The sequence below is a fragment of the Gavialis gangeticus genome, unplaced genomic scaffold (assembly GCF_001723915.1).
Source record: "Gavialis gangeticus isolate Ggan-Ray unplaced genomic scaffold, GavGan_comp1, whole genome shotgun sequence".
In the NCBI taxonomy this organism is placed as follows: Eukaryota; Metazoa; Chordata; order Crocodylia; family Gavialidae; genus Gavialis; species Gavialis gangeticus.
The window spans coordinates 11,580,328-11,600,430 of record NW_017728980.1 but is presented as its reverse complement, the minus strand read 5'-3'; the positions used below and the strand labels follow the sequence as shown (position 1 = coordinate 11,600,430).

Below are 20,103 nucleotides of genomic sequence, written 5' to 3'. Positions count from 1 at the left end.
TCTAGCCAGCGTTTCTCAGGGTCACACGGATAAATGAAAGGGTCGCAAACAAACTGTAAAGGAGAAAAATATAAAAGAGAAAAACGTGGGGAATGGTGGCTTTTCCCTTGCAGGCTGGCAGAGCTCCTGTCTGCAAGGGGCTGCTTGGGACCCCCTAGGTCCCACACACACCCACCTCCTGCCCCACACGCTGGTCAGGGCCGGGAGTGAGGGGCACTGGGTCAGGACTGGCCATCAATGTTTCCAAATGGGTCCTGGTGCAAAAAAGGTTGAGAACCACTGGCCTAGTTTTGTTAAAGGGTGAGAGCTGTGGGGAGACCAAGACTGAACCAGGCTTTCCCTGATCACAGCATGCAGGTTGGGCTGGTCAGCATAACAAACCAAAGCCAGTTTTGGAAAGGAGTTAGCGCAGTGGGTTGCAACCTTTTTATTTGCAGACCCCAAGATTTCAAATGGAGGCACAGATCCCTTTGAATTGTGTGGTGTATTCACGTTTGATTGACCATAGTCATCTTCTGTGGACCCCCAGACATGGTCTGCAGAGCCCCACGGATTCGCAGACCACAGGTTGAAAACCACTGGGTTAGAGAACAAAGGAGTGGTAACCAGGTTCCCTGACGGCTGCATTTGTGCGGTAGGGGTGATGCTGGTCTGTGTTGCTCTTTGCTAAGCTGAGGAACTGTGCTAGATCCTGGTCAGTCCTGCTCCAGGCTCACTGAAGCACCATCTTCAAGCCATGTCCTGTGTTCAGTCTCACATCATGAGCAGTTAGATGTGTTATAAAGCCCTTCCCAGCCTTACAGATGACCCTTGTAGTACAGTTTAACAATGTGGATCTCAAAAATGGGATGAGATTTTCTGCTATGCTGCTTCCTAGCAATGGGCCATCATAATGGTCTGCAGTTGAGAGCCAGGGGAGGCAGCAACATTTGGAAACTAGCCACTGGCTCTGTGGGAGGAGCCTGGTCTTCAATTAATGCACTGGCTCAGGAGACTGTGGCTTCATTCCTGGCTCTGCCACAGGCTACGTGTGCAAGTCGGGGCAAGTCACTTGCACTTTCAAGGCCTCAGTTTTACCACCCATAAAAAAGAGATGTTGCTGCCTTTGCAAGTGCCATGAGGAGAAACACAGTAATGGTGCTCAAGCTCCCCAGGGATAGGGGGACAGGTAACCAAGAAAATAAAGTGCTCCTTTTGCACCTGGGGTCAAGGCCATTATAAGGGGTGCTCTCAAATCAGCTGCACTTGTCATGCAAAAACAAACCACTGAAAAATATCTCCCCCTCTAGTGCTTGGTCCACTTGATAACAGCCTACTAGTGCTCCCTGCTGATGGAAGACAGTCCCTTGGCTTGCGGGGTTGAATGCAGTTTGCAATGTCCTGTGTTCAAATCCTGCAGATAACCTCTGCCAGGGCCTTGTTGAATAGACAGACCCCTTCCAGTGCAGTACGTTTTGCAGGTTGTAGCAAATCCAGGGCTGCAAAGGGTTAAATCCACATTCAAAGGGAGTAGCTCTTCATGTTAAGCATGAATTTTATTAGTCATATATGAGGGGAAGATTATGTGTTTGTTCTAATGATGTCGCCTGCTATTGTCAATAAGATTACAATGCATTGTTCAATTAGACTCCTCATAAGTGGAGCTGCAAACCTCTCCAGCAGACAGACTACCTATTGGGTGAATCAGACAAAAAGTAATTTTCATCACTAACAAGATTTAAAATTAAATTGTGTTCTTTCTCCTTTCAAACTCATGACTTAAAATCTAATGCTCCCGAACTGCAGGGACTTGCTGGCTGCAGCTGGGCCAGGTATAGTGTGGGCCTGAGCAGCACCAGCTTCCACAGCTTGCGTCTCATATCTGAACTGTCCTCAGGAGAGCAGGATGCATGTATGTGATATAGGTGTAGGACTGTAAGGCATATATGAGGACAAAAAAAGGAGTTTGGGAGTAATGGAGGTCTAGACAGCTCTGTCTAATGGGGAAGGTGCTCGCCTGGCCTTGGGGAGCCCTGGATTATATTCTAGGTAGCAGTTCTACTACTCATCGATTGTGTAGGGTGGAATTAGCATCACATGTAGGATCCTAAATCCACTAGTGACTTCTAGTTAACATAAAACCACTGTAGAACAGGCTGTCGGGACAAGCTGTTAAGTGCGAAATCAGCCATGTGCTGACTAGGTCTCTGCAACATGCCACCCACCCTATGCAGAAGCAGCCAGGGAGCAGAGTCAGTTGTTGGCCCTAAAGTTGACAGGGCAAGGAGCATGCTCAGAAGACCGCGTGAGCTGGCAGAGAACCAGCCTGGTCAAGTTTATGTGCAAGTGAGACAGGGATTGGAGATGAGTCTCCGGTATGTGGACCAAAGATGGACCCAGGTAGGTCAGAGCAAAAGTTAAAGGAGGACTGAAGATGCAGGCTTTTGAGACTTCTTTGCCCATGTGCCTAGGCAGGGTCAAAATTATTTGTTGGGAGGGAAGAGACCAGGCTCTATACTCCATGCATGTGTAATTTATGTTGTCAAACCTGACCCAGAAGCCAGAGCCTCCCACCCCTGCTCTTCTGAGAAGGACCAAGACCTTACGAGACCGGAGGACCACGTTCTAATCCTGCTCTCGGGGTTCTCCGCCACTGCCTTGCCGGGTGACCCGGTCCCTCTCCTGCTCTGTGTCCCAATTCCTGCAGCAGTAAAATGAGGACAAAGGCGTGTTATCTCAGAGGTGGTGTGAGCCAAATGGGAATCCATGCCTGGTAGGTGCCTGGCACTCTCAGGCTGTGCCTGCTGGCAGACCCTTCTGGTCCATGGAGTTGTGGGGCCAGCGGTGGGAGTCTGCGTCAGCCTTGCCCCTTGGAAACCGTGACTGTGCCTCTCCGTCTGAGTATCAGAGCTAAGCTTGTCAGCCTGACTGAACTGTGTGGTTGCTGGAGGTGGGATACACCTGGCTGTTCATTCATCCAGCGCAGGTCATTGTCTGCTTTTTCCTGTATGCTCAGAACATGTCCCCTTTGCCTTCCAGCTGTCAGCTGCCCCCCCAACAGCCACTACGAGAGCTGCGTGTCCGTGTGCCAGCCCCGCTGTGCTGCCATCCGGCTGAAAAGCGACTGCAATCATTATTGCGTGGAGGGGTGCCAGTGTGACCCTGGCTATGTCCTGAATGGCAAGAGCTGTATCCTTCCCCACAACTGCGGCTGCTACTCAGATGGAAAATATTATGAGGTAGGATTGTCGTCCTCCTCTTCCTCCTCCTCGTCCTCCTTTCTGGCTAAGACATATACTTGGAGATGTGGGGGAAGGAGGGAAGTCTTTCACCAACATAACCGTGTAGACACATTCAACAAAGACAAAGTGACTTACCTCTTTGTGACTTGTCTCTGTGTAAATCACTTTTTGCCCTTGTGCAGCATATACACACTGGAGGTTTAAGCCAGAGCATCTGCATCAGTGCAGAAACCAAGCCAAGCCCAGGACTAAATTCTCATTTACACTAAGGCATTTGGTTACGCTATCGCAAGCAGCATAAAACACTAGGAATAAATGAGTACTGGAGGCAGTCTGTGTATCATGGCCCACCTTTTCTCCCTTTCTCCCCTTTGCTTTCCAGTAAGAATCCCCTGATGGCTCTGCATCTCTTGCTCTTAGCTAACTTCTTTTGGATGGATGGAGGGGTTGCATCTCAATGACGGCACCTTCAAGGAGCTGCTCTTGCCTTTCTCTGAGCAGGAAGGGAGAAAAAAAGGAAGTTGACTCTCAGAGCAGACAGCACAAATTATGGTGCTTTTCTTCCCCAAACAGCCTGTGGAATTGGGTAATAAACGGTTCCCAAACAAGAACAAAACAGACACAGAGAATGGAAATGCGCTCCATCTGCTCTGGTTTTTATGCCCTTTGTTGCCTTCTAATTGGAGAGGGCCCTGTTAGACTTCAGTTCAAAACAAGGGAATTCTTTTCTGTCTTTGCTTCTGGCTCCGTGGGAGGGTGAAATCTTCCTGGAGGATAATTTGTGGGTACATTTAACAGCTTCCCCCTCCTCTGCTAGCTGCACCACTGGCACAAGAACGCAGAGAGAGTTTTCTCTGTCGTTTTCTGGAGAATGATCCCAGCATAATTAATAACACAATGTATTTAGCTATATAATTCTTCACGTTATGTAATATTAATCAGCTCTAATCCTTGCAAAGGAACAACAAATTCTTAATAATGAATTAAGAATTTCAGCCTGGCGCACAGTAAAAGCACAATCCAATGAAACTTTAATTGGTCTGGTATCATTTGCATGAACCGGTGATGTCGGTTTTCCCTTTCCTTCACCCATGCAGTTCTCTTGACTTCAGGGGACTTAGTCTCTCTTTACAGTTGAGTAAAATAGAGAAGAGGGTCAGGTTCACATCTCTACTAGAAATTATAGGGTTAAAGTAATAAACAGTGGAGGACGTAGGAGAATCTGGAGGGAAGTGAGAGAAGTTTTCAGATGAGAGATGGCATGAGGGGGGCCGAGGTGGAGGGATGCAGGGGAGAAGGCTCTCATGCCTTGAGTTTGTGAAGGGCCGTGGATGGTTTTCTGCTGGGACGTAGCAAAACGATACCATTCATTGGCCAAAAGCCTAGGGCGCCCCCAATGCAGCTGGGAGCGGGTGGTACCAGCGCTCGCCCCACCAGGCCTCGTGGACCATTGTGCTGTTGCTGGCATTCAGTTTCTCTGCTGTCACTAATAAGCACTTCTTTTCAGTGGCTTGTCACTCGCATCATTTTCTTCTCCTCTAAGGCTTAAATTAGACATGAGAGTTGGTTGGCATCTCTCAACACACTCAGCCCCAAACAGGGCGTGCGCTGAGCAATAAAACAAGAATCGTTCCATCAGGAGAGGTAAAAAGTTAACACTGACAGCTCTTTCTGTGGCTTCTGCGTATCGATTTTGCATTTCTGATGGAAGTGATTTTTCACAGGGAGAAGGGCCATCATGTTTGCGCACAACATACAGAAGTGTCAGACTAAAATGAGGGTGTTTGAGAGGGGCGTGTTTGGCCTTGGAGTAATTACTTTCCTCCAAGGAAAGTACCAAGCCAGTTGGGATATATTTATACGTATAAGTTGTGTATATGTGGTTTAGAAAACAAACCTTCAGTGGTTGAGTGGATGGGGACCAGAAGCCAGGACTCCTGGCTTCTATTCCTGTCTGAGACTGACTCTGCCTAATCTTGAGAAAATTGCCTAGGGCATGGGCAAAATGATCAAACTGCAGCCAAGGCAGCCATCGAGCAGTAACTGCCTGTCTGCCAGGTCTTGCCCTAGGGCGAACAAAAGCAGCTCATATGAGCTTGTACATGCTGCTCCCCTTTGGACCCGGGGAAGGACTCGGTTGTTCTAGTTATAGAGACCGGACCCTCCAGTCCTGGCTTTTCAACATGGCTGTGACACACCCATTACACGTGTATTGCACAACATTGCAGGCATGTTTTGCACACTTCCCATCTGCACGCAAGGGAGATAACTTGCAACCTTTACATGCATGAAGAAAGGAGGTCGTAGATCCACTGGGCAGCGTTTAACATGCCCAGGTGACTGTGCCCAAAAGTACACAGGTGGGTTTGAGTGTGGTGGCCTCACAAATGGAGCTGTAGATTACAGTCTCACCTCGGGGTGATTAATGCAGCCGTGGAGTGTTTGTTGCACTGAAGTCATCCTAGGGCAGGCTGCTTCTCGAGAAAGATGGCTTGTTTACGAGCTGTTTTTATCCAGAGTCCTGTGGTTGTTTTTCTCCTTCAAAAAAATGTGGTGTCTAAGTTCTTATCAGAAGTGAAGAATACCTGTATGTTCAATTATACTGGAAATCTGATACAGGGGCTTTAAGTCAATTTGTGTTCTGCTGGAACAGTACAAAAAAGTGGCCAAAGGGATGGATATTTATAGCGCTATAGTTTTGAGAGAGATGGGAGAGGTTGCTGTGGAAACTGCAACTTCAGATTTGCCTTACTTTTGTGGCTTGCAAGGCTTTGGCAAAGGTGCATTTCTTGGATTTATCTTTTTTTGTATTATTATTATTGGCTCCTAGTTCACGGAGTCCATGAAAAGTGAAAGCCTGCAGCTGGATTTTTAAAAGGGCCGGACAATTTTAGGATGATTAATTACTGTGGTGGCTCTGAAGCAGGCTAATTAAATCTCATGGTTCAGGGCCTAAGAGCACCCCAGGAGTCTGTCCTCTGGATAGTACTATGCAATTGGTATTACAGAGCTCGCCCTCCCCCTCCATCGTCCTCCCAACTATCAGGCATTGGCCATGTCCGGCAGTGGAGTATTGGACTGGAGATATTAGTGGTTTGATTTGAGATTGCATATATGTGTCACCGCTGCCCTTCTTGGCCAAAGGGTCAACTGTGCCTCAGAAACTGCCTTGGCAGGTCCGGTGGGCTGAGCCTGCACGCTCACTGTACGCCCAGAGGCCCCAGTGATGGGCACCCAGCTGAAGACAGTAGGCTCATCCATCTAGTGACATGGCTCTTCTTTGTGCTTCCTCCTTTTTAGCCCAAGCAGCTCTTTTGGAACAGCGACTGCACCCGGCGCTGCCGCTGCTTCCGCCGCAACCTCATCCAGTGCGACCCGCGGCACTGCAAGTCGGATGAGGAGTGTGCCCTGCGCAATGGTGTCCGCGGCTGCTTCAGCACCAAGAGCTCCTACTGCATCGCAGCGGGCGGCGGCGTCTTCCGGACCTTTGACGGAGCCTTCCTCCGCTTCCCAGCCAACTGCGCCTTCGTCCTGTCCACCATCTGCCAGAAGCTGCCCGACTTCTCCTTCCAGCTCATCATCAACTTTGACAAGTGGTCATCCCCCAACCTCACTGTCATCTCCCCGGTGTATTTCTACATCAATGAGGAGCAGATTCTCATCAGTGACCGGAACACTATCAAGGTTAAGTGCTGGGGTTTTTGGAGGGGAGGCAGAGGAGTGCCTGACCCCCCAGAGGCAGGGCCATGCTGGGATCATTCCAAGTGGAAAAAGCCAAGACAAAGAGTCTTGTGCCACTTCCCATGGTTGATGCATCTGAGCTTCTTCCCCATGAGGTAGATTGGCCCTAGATAAAGCCCAAATGGAGTTCAGAAAGTTTCCAGTTCCCTCTCCATCTCAGGTGATGAGAAGCTCTTCTCAGGGGAGGGTATGGTGGATGTGAATGTCGTTCTCTACCTAGTGAAGAAATGCAACCACATAGAGGAGTGTTAAAGAGCTTCTTCACAGGGTCTGTGTCCCACACATCACCTTGAGGCAAATTTGAGTCCGAGTCTGGGTCCCGCTGGTGTGTACCATTCGTGCTGTGGTAGCACTTCAGGCCAAGCCTTGCCCTGCATTATACTAAGTGCTGGGCGAACACGGAGCAAAAAGATGGTTCCTGTGTCTGAGACCTCACAATCTAAACAGCAATGAAATTGCCTGGTTTTACGAGGGAAATGGCCTCCTCTTAGTTTCATTTTGGAGGCCCCAAAAACTCCAAAGATAGCAGGAAAAAGGAAGAATGGGAGTGGGGGTAATCATGGCCTTTCCCAGCTGGCTGTGGCAACACACAGAGATGGTGCAGCGCACCTTTGTTGGACCATGTCCCTGCTGGGCACAATCTGCCCCAAAGGTGCAGAGAGGTGAGCAGTTCCTGCACTGTCTCTTTCCTCGACTAGGTGAACGGCAGCCAGGTGAGCATCCCTTTTGTCACCGGGCTGTCAACCAAAATCTACAGCATGGAGGGTTTCCTGGTGATTGACTCCAGCCCCGACATCCAGATCCACTACAACGGCTACAACGTCATCAAAATCAGCATCAGCGAGCGGCTGCAGAACAAAGTGTGCGGCTTGTGCGGCAACTTCAACGGGGACCGGACAGACGACTATGTCACCCTGCGAGGGAAGCCGGTGGTCAGCAGTGTAGTGCTGGCTCAGAGCTGGAAAACCAATGGCATGCAGAAGAGGTGAGCATGAATCTGAGCGCACAGACCCAGTTGAGGCCTTGTTCTGGCTCCAACTGAGTCAGTGAGACCTTTGCCATACATCAGCTGGAGTTCAAGGTGTGCAGGGAATAGTCTGGATTTCCAAAGGGTCCCTCTGCCCTATTATCTGGCACCTGACACAGTGTTCCTTGTATCCACAGTTAACAGGTGGCACAAACAGTTATCTTTTAGATGGCTGAGTATGTAGGAGCAACTCAGAGTTAGCCTAAAGGAATTAGGCATTTAACTCTCACTGAATTCCAATCAGCGATGGCCACCAAAATCCCATAAGTCCCTTTAAGAATCCAAGCTCAAGAGGCGAGGATGGGGTTTTTAAAATGGCAGACCCATTGCTCGAGTCAGCCAGTGTGTTTGTTTGAATGTCCCACTGAGAAGTGAGGATGCAAGTAATGAAGATGCCAACTGCATGCACATGACGTGCCTTTTAAGACCTGGCACTTCTCCATGATTAGCAGTGAATCAGTCCTTTGGAGGTGGGGATGGGTCAAGGAATACGCATGTCAGTCTCTGGGTGAAGCAGGGCTTGAGGGGTCCCCACAGTCCTTGTTATTGGCTTTCTGCACAGAGGAAATTTCATCTTAGATCCATAAGATACAATGGAAGGAGAAAAGCAGCCAGGAAATCAGTGGAGAGCCCGACATTTACTCAGGACGTGATAAGGCAGAAACGTACAGGGCACCTGAGTATCGTCCTCACATCGAGCTGTTTGTGGCTTCACCGCAAACCTGGGCTCACGGCCCAGCGTGTCTCACTGATCCCAGCACGTCATCCCACTGATCTTGCTGATGTCTTCTTTAATCCCCTGCCCACAGCTGCAACGAGCTGCAGTACTCGCAGTACGCTGCAGCTTGCGACAACGTGCAGATCCAGAAGCTGCAGAGCGACAGCTACTGCCTCAAGCTGACGGACATGAAGGGCTTCTTCCAGCCCTGCTATGGGCTTCTGGACCCTCTGCCTTTCTACGAGTCGTGTTTCCTCGACGGCTGCTACAACCAGAAGAAGTACCAGCTCTGCGGCTCCCTAATCGCCTACGGGGAGGCCTGCCGTTCCTTTGGGATCCTTGGCACTGAGTGGATTGAAAAGGAGAATTGCTGTAAGAGAGCTAGGCTAACCTTTTTCTGTGCCTTGGGATTTGCTGCCTAGTACTTAGCAGTTCCATTCCTCCACTGTATCCAGCTTCATGATGGGTGTTATGTGGGGTAGGCCAAGATTGAATGAGTTATTTGTTAATATTAGCCCATATCGTGATAGACTTTCTTTCTCTGGAATCAGCCCTTTACTAGGTAAGGCCTTTTTGAGCAGTGCTGCTAAGTGGTCATGTGAAGGACACTAGTCAGGCCCCAAGAAGTCATGAGATGGGCTGAAAAATCATGAGGCTGAACCACAAAACAAAATGCTTTGATATTAAGACAGTGGGTCCCTTTGCTCTGTGCTCCCAAGGATGTAAGGTGCACTTGCTTCAGGCGTCCCAGAATTTTTTCTGCAGCCATGAAAGCAAGAAACTACCTTATAAACAATAACGCTGAGGTGTTCATTGTTTTCCAGACTCCAAGAGCTGGGGCTCTAAGTGAATCATCCAATATCACCAGAATTGGGGGGCTGGACCCAGTGATCTGTAAGGTCCCTTCCAGCCCCTAACAACTATTAAACTGTGAATTGTTGCAAAATCACCAAAACTGGCACTGCTCTGCAGGTCTAGTGTGTGATAACGAATGGCCCAGGTACTGGTCTGTAAATCATGCTGTTGTTCTCGTCTCTCTTCTCCTTTTTAGCAGGAGTGGTTGAAGACCCCTGTGTGGGAGCCGACTGTCCCAACAGGAGCTGCGAGATGGACAATGGTGGGGAACTGTGTGGTTGCATTGAGCCTCCACCCTACGGAAACAGTGAGTGACCATGATAACAGCATCTCTTGCCATGCCACAGTTCAGGAGGTTAAGTGGGAAGGCCGGCTTCTGGGGCTCATGAACTTAACTGAGTTAGAAAACAAACTCAGCTGAGCCTTTCATGTCTATATGTAATTCAAATGAGACTGCTACTTCAGCAACCCATTTCCACTCAGGCCCACCTCTGAGACTACACACCAGAGGGGAAAAACACTTAGGTGGGGAAGGTGCCAAAAGACTTGTCTGTCAAGTCCTTTGGGGTCTAATCATGGCTCTGGCACTGGCTTGCTGTGCAACCTCAGGGAAGTTGCACCCTATGCCTCATGTTTCCTATCTGAAGAGCGAGGCTAAAGCTTCTTCAGAGGGTGCAGTGGAAATGAGGCCTCCCATGTTTGTAAAGCACAGCAAGATCTTCAAAAGGATGCTGTTCTACAAGAGGAAAGCATGGCCAGATTAATCTGTAGCTCCCAATGTCTCCGACTTCATCTCAATTATAGTCCCACAGGTGCAAGCAAAGACATTCTTTAGGTATATGAAACCAACTGAAAATAGAGAAGCCCTTGAAACCATTGTTCAGCTCCTACCCTCCGTAGGCTTTCATCTCTTCATCATGGAAATCAGCTGGTGTAAAGTGGTGTAGTAATAGAGACCTTGGGTTTTATGTGAATTCATGCCAGCTGAGGATCCGACCTCAGAATCAAACAGACCTACTAATTTATCTAGTCTGTCCTCCCAGGGGCTGACACGGGAGCACTTCCCAAGGTATACTTTTGCCTGGCCGTGTCTTTGGCTTGCCAGGAGCCCCAGGGCCTCACATCATTTCCATACAAATGTGCATACATTTTTCAAAAAAAATCAAAAATCAATTTTGCACCGTCCTCCCCTCCGCGATCAATGAATATAAATTGCTTGTCAGCTAGGCTCGCTGGCAATGAAAGCCTCCTCGGCATTGCTCCTCAGTGACAAGATGCAGAATGAGGAGGGAGTAGTTATCTCAAGGAAGAGGGTTCCCAGGCATTTGATGTGAGGACTTTGTGACAGCTACATTTGACTTTTCTTCTGCCCTGTGGGTGAGCCCCCCTCCCAGCCTGGAGTCTTATAATGGCACAAGACATGCAACATGTGATCAGTCTAATTTAGGAGCGAATGCAAGACAAGAGAGCGAAGAGTCAATGAGAGACAGTTTCAGTCCTCAACTGAAAGCAGCCTTCCCAAAGGGCAATGCTGTGAAAGTAGAGGCAGGGAGGGTTATCCAAAGCCTCCCTAGATTAGCTTCTAGGAAAAAATGTTGCTCTCCAAAGCCACCCATGCCAGTGTTGGGCACCAAGCAGTGCTGTACCCTTCTCCCACAGATATTAGATGTATAGAAGCAATGTCCAAAGTTCTTCCTAGTAATACCTTTTGGGCCCTCTGATACACCTTCCACCTGAGGACCTCACAACATGTGACAGATGTTACTGTATAAATGAAATATTATCTCCATTTTAGACACGCAAGGGAACGGAGGCCCAAAGCATTTGAGTCACCCAATACACCTCCAGTACAGCTGAACAAAACGATCCCAAGAGTCCTGACAGTGCAGCTCCACAATTTAATTACATCTCCATCCTTTCCCGAGAGCCAAGGAGAAAGACAGCTCAAGCTGCCGAGGCGCCAAGTACCTTTAGGAAGCATTAGCAAATGCTCTCGCTGTGCCGTCGCCAGCCTGGCTGGAGCAACGATGCAGAAGAGCAGCCTGCTCATAGGCACGTCAACAGGGACTTGGACCCGTGGAGTATATAGATGAGGCCACATACTGGGTGTGATCGCAGCAGCTCTGTTGTGGCTTCACACCAGTGGAGCCAGTAATATATGCAGACGCACACTCCAATGCACCAGGCATTTCCATCTTAATGAAGTTACACATAATCTGACTTGCTCAGTTTTGTACAAATAATGAAAGCTTCGTGGCAGCACAAATAACATTCCCTTAAAAAAATGACTCCAGAAAGGAGCCTTAGGGGGAAAAGAGTCCAGGGGTGGGTACCAGCAGGTGTCTGGGGAGGCCTGGTTTCTGGTTTCCATTTCTCTGACTCACTGGGTGATGCTGTGCAAGCCGCTTCCCTCCCTTCAGCCTCAGTTTCTTCCTCTATAATACTAAGTGTATTACATAGCTTATAAACTCTTTGGGGGCAAGGACTGTACAGGACACGAGGGGCAGGGGGAAGAGTGAGAACAGGAGTTGTCCTGGCCCATGATAGCAGCTGAAACATAAATGAAAAATCTGCAACTTGGTTGAACATAGATAGACCTTTTCATTATAAAAGATGCCAAAGTGCTTGCACTTTACAGACACCAGTGACACGCAGCCACCTCTGGGTAGAAGGTAGCAGCCAAATTTAGATGTAGAGGACCCCGGTGAAGACCTCATTACCATTACGAAAACTATCCTGGGAGTTTCTACCACAGCCCAGCATCCAGGGACTAGTAAATGCTGTGGGAGTTGGTCTAACTGCCTTGGAAAGATGGAGTGTCTGAGTCATGCCTGGCAAGATTTGGACCACTGTTTTTAGGGAATCGCATCTAAACTATCATTTCTCTAAATTGCCTGTCACTGTGGTGCCAGAGCACTAATCCATCTGGCGCTTAGACCATGGAGTCATCTCCTCAAGCGCTATTACTCTTCCTTTGGTGGCAAGTCTTCCGCCCCAGTATACGCAGGGGAGATGGTATCTCCCTCTTCACTCGGAAGCTTGTCCTTTGAGTTGAGACAGACCATGCTTTGTCTGAGCCAGCACCCCACAGCAAGCTGCAATGGGAAGTGTCAATGCATGGCACCTTCAAGGCAGAGGCTCACGCAGCCAATGCAAAAGCGGCATGCCAAAAGAACTGAGGGCATGTGGGCACAGTCTGCACCCACAATGTGACATGCAGGCCCAAATCTCAGCTCTGGTCCTCTAGCTGCCTCCTTTGCATGTGCAATTCAATGTGAAGTGCAAAACAGCAGATGCAAATGGAGCCTACAGAAGGGAGCTCAGCTTTCTGCACTTTGACCTTTTCTGTTCTTGTCTCCCCTAACAACTGTGGGTTTCATGGCTCATTTTGCATCCAGGTTTAAAATTCAGAAGGGCCTGAATTCTAGGACCACCGGGTACAGTAGAGAGGAAGGCCTGAGATGCACAACTGTCTCCAGGTCTGGATCTGAATGTGTCAAAGCTGGGAGGGTGGGTGGCCCGTGTTCTGGTGCTCTCCTTTATAAATCTTTTGCTGGTCATGTTTGCCAGTTCTCTACTTCCTAATGCTGATGTCCACACAGGGTCTTCTCCTGGTTGTCCAGGCTTGACTTTTCAGCACTTTTTTTAAAACCACTCCTTTATTTCTCCTAGACTCCCATGACATCATTGATGCAGAAGTGACCTGCAAAGCCGCACAGATGGAGGTCTCCATATCGAAGTGCAAGCTCTTCCAGCTGGGCTTTGAGAGGGAAGGGGTGCGCATTAATGACCGCCACTGCCCAGGCATCGAAGGAGAAGACTTCATCTCCTTCCAGATCAACAACACCAAGGGGAACTGTGGAAATATTGTGCAGGTGAGAAGAGCTGTGCATGTGGAGGAGTGGGGAAGGCAGCCAGCATTTAATGGTCCATTGTTATAAAGTAAATGTTGCTGGAGTGATATGTGGAAACATACGCCTTGGAACCGAACCAAACAGCACACAGGAGCATAAAAGAAATGAGTGTGAGAAACACACAGGCAGTCATTTTAGTGTCAGGTTTATTATTTGAACTCAGATGTCACAATGACTGAATAATGCTTCAGTGCCTCATTAAATTATATTAAGGGTTGATCACACACTTTCTTTCCAGGGCATGGGGTATTTTTCTCTAGCTGTGTGTTGTAAAAGGCAGCTCCAAACTTTTGTGTGTGCATGGCATGAGAGAACAAGGATGATTCCTCTGGTGTGCCATGCAAATTCTAGACTGGACGCTTGTTCTCTGCCTAGTTACAGCTCCCTTTTAATGCCACTGAGATGTGGCATTCTTGTGTGTTGTTAAACAGCCATTGTTTTGTATTCCAAAAGTGCATGCATTTTAGTGGAGGGTTACTGGTATCCTGAGGGCCCTCCATGATGAAGGATGCTGTTATAAATTTAAAATGTATATTTTGTGCTCAAATTTACTTTCTGGAGAGGATGGATGAAAGCTGACTCTTTATTAACTACTACTGCCTTGTGCACAGACTCCAGTAGGGAATCGTGGCCCTGTTGCATCAGGTGCTGCACAAATGTAAAATAAAAAGATATCCGGGCCTGCCAAGCAGTTTACAATCTGCCTGCAATTATTTAATACACAGTGACTTTGTTCTACTATTTTCAGGGGAGAGAAGTGGGATTGTAATGACTGCATTGACCCATTAATAGAAAAATAATGTCATCTTTTTTTCTTGGTCTCCTGCACAGTCCAATGGCACCCACATCATGTATAAAAACACTGTCTGGATTGAGAGTGCAAACAATACTGGAAACATAATCACCCGGGACCGAACCATCAATGTGGAGTTCTCATGCGCATACGAGCTGGATATCAAAATTTCTTTGGATTCAGTCGTGAGGCCAATGCTTAGGTAAGAGTGGCTTTTGACTGCTTTGTATGTGCATGTCTGCATGCGCATAGATCTAGTGCTGGTCCGAGAGCCCCCCAGACTGTCTTCGCTGTTTAGCCTGAGAACTTGGAAGTAACTTAATTCCTGCTAGTAGTATACTACAGTGTGGGTAGGTCATTTCTGGAACAGCCTATGCAGGGAATGTGGTTGATTCTCCACGACTAAAGGTTGGATTCTTTCCACCTTCTAAAAAGTGTGTTCTAGCTTAACAATCAGGTATTGGCTTGATGCAAGAATCACTGAGCAAAATTCCTGGGGGAAGGAGGACACACTAGATGATCACAGTGGTCTTTAACATTTCTGAATGCTCAGAATAGGAAAAGCAGGGGTGGGAAAACTCGTAGGGATTTCTACAACCCATCTAGGCCTTGGCCTCCATTGGAAGACTGCCAGTGAATGCTATCAACATTGCCAGTTGTTGAACAGAGACCATCAAACCATCCTGTTGGCTGGTAGCAGTCTTCAGCCATTTCAGTCAAGCTGTATTCTGGATCCTGTTTTCTGCTCTGGGAACACCTGCCTTTCCCTGTGTTCAGATGCTACTCTCCTTGCTGGTTTCTCATGAGCTGTGCTTCCCCCCTTCAGTGTGATTAACTTGACAGTCCCAACCCAAGAAGGCAGCTTCACAACCAAGATGGCCTTGTACAAGAACTCCTCCTACAAACACCCCTACCGCCAGGGTGAAGTGGTGCTAACTACCCGGGACGTGCTATACGTGGGGGTCTTCGTCGTTGGAGCAGATTCAAGCCACCTGATTCTAACGCTGAACAAGTGTTATGCAACCCCTTCTCGGGACAGCAACGACAAACTGAGATACTTCATTATTGAAGGAGGGTAAGTGGCGTCTAACAACGCCTTTCTCTGCCTTTCTTTTGCTACCCAAGTTTGCTGGCTGGTGTAAAGCACTGAGGACAACAAGGTCCCTTCATACCAGCTAACAACCTGGCTCTTTGCACTTTAGGAGTGTCATTTCCTTCCCAGCAGTGTGTGCCAGTGCCAGCATAGATGAATCACTGATTTGTGCTTCCGTAGCCATGCTTGCCATCCCCAGGGTGTCACAGTGAGGTGCATAATCTAAAAAAAAAAAAAAATCACTAGAATTGTGGCTTCCAATGATTTTCAACTGGTGGCCCACTGTCAACCCTCAGCATTTCTCATTATCATCACATGTTTAATTGCAAAAAGGGCAGGGCCCAGTGCAATGTATAGCCCATGTGCTGTGGTCAGTGTTCTGGCGCTACTGCTCCAGAGAGGAGCTGCATTTGGCTTTCTCTCACTGCCTGTAGTGATGTAGACATTGAAGTCCACAGTACCCCCTAAGTAAGCAGATGTTTGCATATGCTAATACACCATGTTAGAGGATGGATCCTGGGTGATTCAGTGTGGGAAGGAATTGTCATGGTTTTAAGATTTTTGCCACCAACCCTGTGAGCTGTTGCTGCTAATAATAATAATGGGATTTTTTGCACTGATATAGCACTTGTCAACCAAGGGTAGCTAGGTACTTTACAGGGTGGCATTGTCCTCATGTCAGAGGTAGAAATGGTCGTTCAAAGGTAGGAAGCCTTGAAAGTTCAAGGTTGTTCATAAATCTCGGTTGAGCTCACAGAGCTGCTGTGGGGAAAAAGGGGTCAACTCTCCCCCTCCCCCCCCCCAAAAAAGAACAGGTCCCAAATGTTTCAAGTTGGATATATAAATTCTTCGTTTCCATGTAAGTTAATCACCAGGATGAAGGGCGTGGCTTGGAAGGTGTCTCATTCAATATCCAGCTCCATCTCTGACTCCTTGTGTGACCTTGGGCCACATCACGTTACTTCTCAGTGCTTCAGGGGTGTTGCAAAGCAGAATTAATTCATGCTGTAAACACCAAGATCCTTGGATGAAAGGGGCGATGAATAGTAATTCAAAGTTAACAACTTGACAGAACAATCAATAAGAATCAATTTATTGCATCACTGCAGTAGCCAGCAAAAGTGGGGGGAAGGCTGGACTAAGACATGGACTCGAGCTGCCAAACTGGGGTTTGGATTCTGGACCCCAAGGAGGGTTCATAAGGGGGAGTTCATGCTCCTGTCATATAAACACCAAGGAACAGCTAGAGCAAAGGATCACTTGGTTAGTCTACAGATGTGACCACAAACTCTGCAGGATGGATTAAAGCTCACACCTGTGTCTGGACCCTGCTGAGCCTCTGCGTTTCCTCCTAGTTGCCAAAATATTAAGGATAACACCATTGGGATTGAGGAAAACGGGGTGTCTCTGACCTGCCGTTTCCACGTCACCGTCTTCAAGTTCATTGGGGACTATGATGAAGTTCATCTCCACTGTGCTGTCTCGCTCTGTGACTCAGAAAAATACTCCTGCAAAATAGTAAGTAGGTGTGGGCTTACTCCTTTGCCCACAGCAGTGTCCATGCACACAAACTTCCACTGCAACGTGGCAGCAAACCTGTTCTTTTCCACGGGGCTTATTACTGTTTCTCCCCACAATGCCAGGGCTACCCCAGTAGAAGGATGCTGAATGGCCTCCCAAAATGCTGCCCCCTTTTTGTAACCAGCAGAAGTAAGAGCGCTGGGGAAAGGGCTGAATTTATGGTGCTAATCTCAAACCACTCGTTCAGTGGGGGTGCTGCAACTGAACTCAGTGGGAGCAGGATCGAATGCAATGTTTGAGCAGATCCAAGACAGGCCCTCGGTACCCGCGGCCCCTTTGCAATAACCCTTCCTTGCCTTTCCGTGCGTTCAGAACTGCCCTCAGAGTTCCAGGAGTGCTGCTGATTTTACCAAAGAGCCCAAGGAGCAGATCATCTCGGTGGGGCCCATCCGGAGAAAGCGTAAGTCTGCGTGGGGTTAGAGACGCGGAGGAGATCCTTACCCCCTCTCGGCTTCTGCCGAAAGCAACTGATTGGTTTCACTCTAGTCTGCCTCAGTTTTACTTTCTGGTTCTTAACACTAGCTTTCTCTGCCCCTGTTACTCTGTGTATTGCTTTGTAGGAGCAAATCCTTCAGGGAGCCGCTTCCTCTCCTTTTCATAGTTCTCAAGAGATGCTTTTCCCATCTTTTGTGTCCACCCATTCTCCCTGTTATCCTACCTATATCTAAAGCATCTGCTGCCCTGGTTTAAATGTTTAATGGCACCTCAGTAGCATTTTCTGGGCAGTTCAGGACTTGGGAGTCCAGCTGGAGGCATTCACATCCTCATTGCTGGAAGCACTGAGCACTTGCTGCCCACATGGTGGTAATTCCTAGCAGGCGCTAAAAGCTCAGAGCTCATTTTCATTAGACCTCTTCTTAGTTCCCCGTTCTCTTGCCTCTACTCATCTCCACTGCCCCATCACCTGCTGGCAGGAAGCTGATCTTCATGCAATGATTTGGAGGTCTTTACCTGGCCCATGGCTAGCGGGGATTGCACTGGTCTTTGCTCAGTTGTTTGTGAGACAGGGAGCAGAGCGTTATCAGTGCTTTTAGTAGCAGATCCTGAAAAACGCACAGCCAGGAGTTGTCTAAATCCATGCAGCGAGCAGGGCTTCCAGGAGGTAAAATGGTCCTTTCAAGAGAGTAAGCTCTCTGCTGTCCTTTTCCCTATGGTTCTGATGCAGTTTGGAAGGGTTTTCTCCCACAGGGGCCTACTCGCTCTTGACTGCTTCCTTCTGTTTCAGGGTTAGACTGGTGTGAAGATAACGGAGGCTGTGAGCAGATCTGCACGAGCAGGGTGGATGGGCCCCTATGTAGCTGTGTAACAGGAACGTTGCAAGAAGATGGCAAGAGCTGCAGAGGTGATTACGCAGAGGGGCACTGGGGGAGTGGCCGTGCTCAAGGGTGCAACCACATCCATGGCTAAAAGCTCAGTCCCCATGAAAAGGTGGAGAATGAGCTTCCTATGTTTTAGCCAATATCCTCGTGGTTAGGCTATCCTGAGCCTGAATTTATGCCTCTATGAGTTGTTAGCATACTGCTCTAACCACTGGGCTACAGGGTAGATGGGAGGAAGGTGTTCTCTCCATCCCACCTCTTAAAGCTGAGCCACTGCATCCTGCAGTTAATAAGTACTAGTGGATGGGAAAGGAAGGGGGCTAAACTAGAACTCATAACTCGCTGCTTCCTATTACAGTAGTGAGCTCGCTAAGCCACAAGTGCTAGTTGGTGTGGCTTCTCCTAGCCTGACATTAACTGGCTGCCCAGGGGTCCACTTCAGAAGGAGGACTGGAGAGGTTACTGAGGAGCGTTTAACTTGTGGCCTAGTGGCTGGAGCATTGTATAAGACAGTCAGAGAGGCTCAGGTTTAAAACCAACCTCTTCTGACACCTGTTCATCGTCTTGTTTTGCTACCTACCGCTGTGCATCTGCACTGCATGTGGAACAGGACGCTAGCAGCAAACAACCAACCCACGGCTGGGGAAGGGGCACGTGGGTGTGTGCAGTGACACAGGGCCCTGCCCCTTGGTGCTTCAGTTAGGTGCAAAGTCAGCAGCGCTGAGCACCCCAGTTCTTGCTCTGAAGTTGATGGGCACTCAGGGGCCCAGCACCTGTAAGAAATCAGGTCCTTGGAGGCTATAGCTGGGACCCAACAGTTTGAAAGCATTTAAATGCATCAGTCATCTCTGTTAACACCTGGGTGAGGGAGGGTGGCAGGCAACTTGCTGGATGAGGGATTCTAGTAGATGGGAAGTGTGGTTATCCTCCAGCCAGGCCTATTAGCCACAGGCGCTGGCTCTTCCCAAATTTGCAGCTCTGTTAAATAATGCAGCCTTTGCTTATTCTGAACTGTGGGCTTATGATTTTTCAACATTGTCCTCTGTCTGTCTGTCGTTCTAGCCTCCAGCTCTTCCATTGAACCTCAAGCCTGGCTAATTCTTCTCGTCATAACTCAGCTATCATTATGGCGTTTTGTCTATAAATCAGACCTGACCTCATAATTAATTCAAGCCTTCTATTTAAAGTACTGTAATTTACTTACTCTAAATCCCTGTAGGATAAAAGCATGTCCCCCTAACTCTCAGCCTGTACATGAACAACAACAACAAAAGCTTTTAACTATTGCAGTGCTGAAGCTGGTTGCCTGTTAAAGCCATTTCACTGACATTACAAGCTATGTTTTATGCTGGAGGCAATAGCAGCCACGATGGGGAATTACAGGACCCAGACGCTCGCCTGAAACGAAGCCACAACATGCGTTTGTGCACATGCCACATTTGACCAAGATTTCCCCATGGCCTCCGGCCTGCACTGGCTTCTCCTCTTCCCATACTCGGTCCAAACAACTTCACCACTGCCACCACGCGCGATAGTCCCTCTGCTTCTCCTTTTCCCTGTTATAGAGAAGCATGCTGACACCCCCTGGCCCCCGTGACATGCCCCAACACACCTCTGACATGCTCCCCCCACCGCAAAAAATGAGATTGCCCAGAAACATGATGGCATGCCCCACCCAGCACCCCCTCCCCCCGACACAGCTCTGAAATGCCCCCTGGAAAAATGGGATCGCCCACAAACACAGTGAAACCCCCCCACCACACACACATAGCACACCCCCAATACACCGCTGATATTCCACCCCCCAAACAAAAACGAAATCATCCAGAAACATGCAGGCA

The 20,103-nt window shown here is 48.5% G+C and overlaps 1 protein-coding gene across 1 annotated transcript in view; it reads left to right on the top strand.

The window, feature by feature from the left end:
* The window catches only part of TECTA (tectorin alpha), a 49,601-nt gene extending 29,789 nt beyond the window's left edge, over positions 1-19,812 (top strand). Inside the window, exons 12-23 of the mRNA XM_019510002.1 lie at positions 3,019-3,218; positions 6,522-6,905; positions 7,661-7,947; positions 8,799-9,079; positions 9,759-9,869; positions 13,235-13,437; positions 14,308-14,471; positions 15,096-15,344; positions 16,718-16,880; positions 17,256-17,343; positions 18,169-18,285; positions 19,325-19,812. Of these exons, the coding sequence (XP_019365547.1) occupies positions 3,019-3,218; positions 6,522-6,905; positions 7,661-7,947; positions 8,799-9,079; positions 9,759-9,869; positions 13,235-13,437; positions 14,308-14,471; positions 15,096-15,344; positions 16,718-16,880; positions 17,256-17,343; positions 18,169-18,285; positions 19,325-19,425 (2,348 nt within the window). The 3' untranslated portion in view covers positions 19,426-19,812. The remainder of the gene's footprint in view (positions 1-3,018; positions 3,219-6,521; positions 6,906-7,660; positions 7,948-8,798; positions 9,080-9,758; positions 9,870-13,234; positions 13,438-14,307; positions 14,472-15,095; positions 15,345-16,717; positions 16,881-17,255; positions 17,344-18,168; positions 18,286-19,324) is intronic.
* The last annotated feature ends 291 nt before the right edge of the window (positions 19,813-20,103 follow it).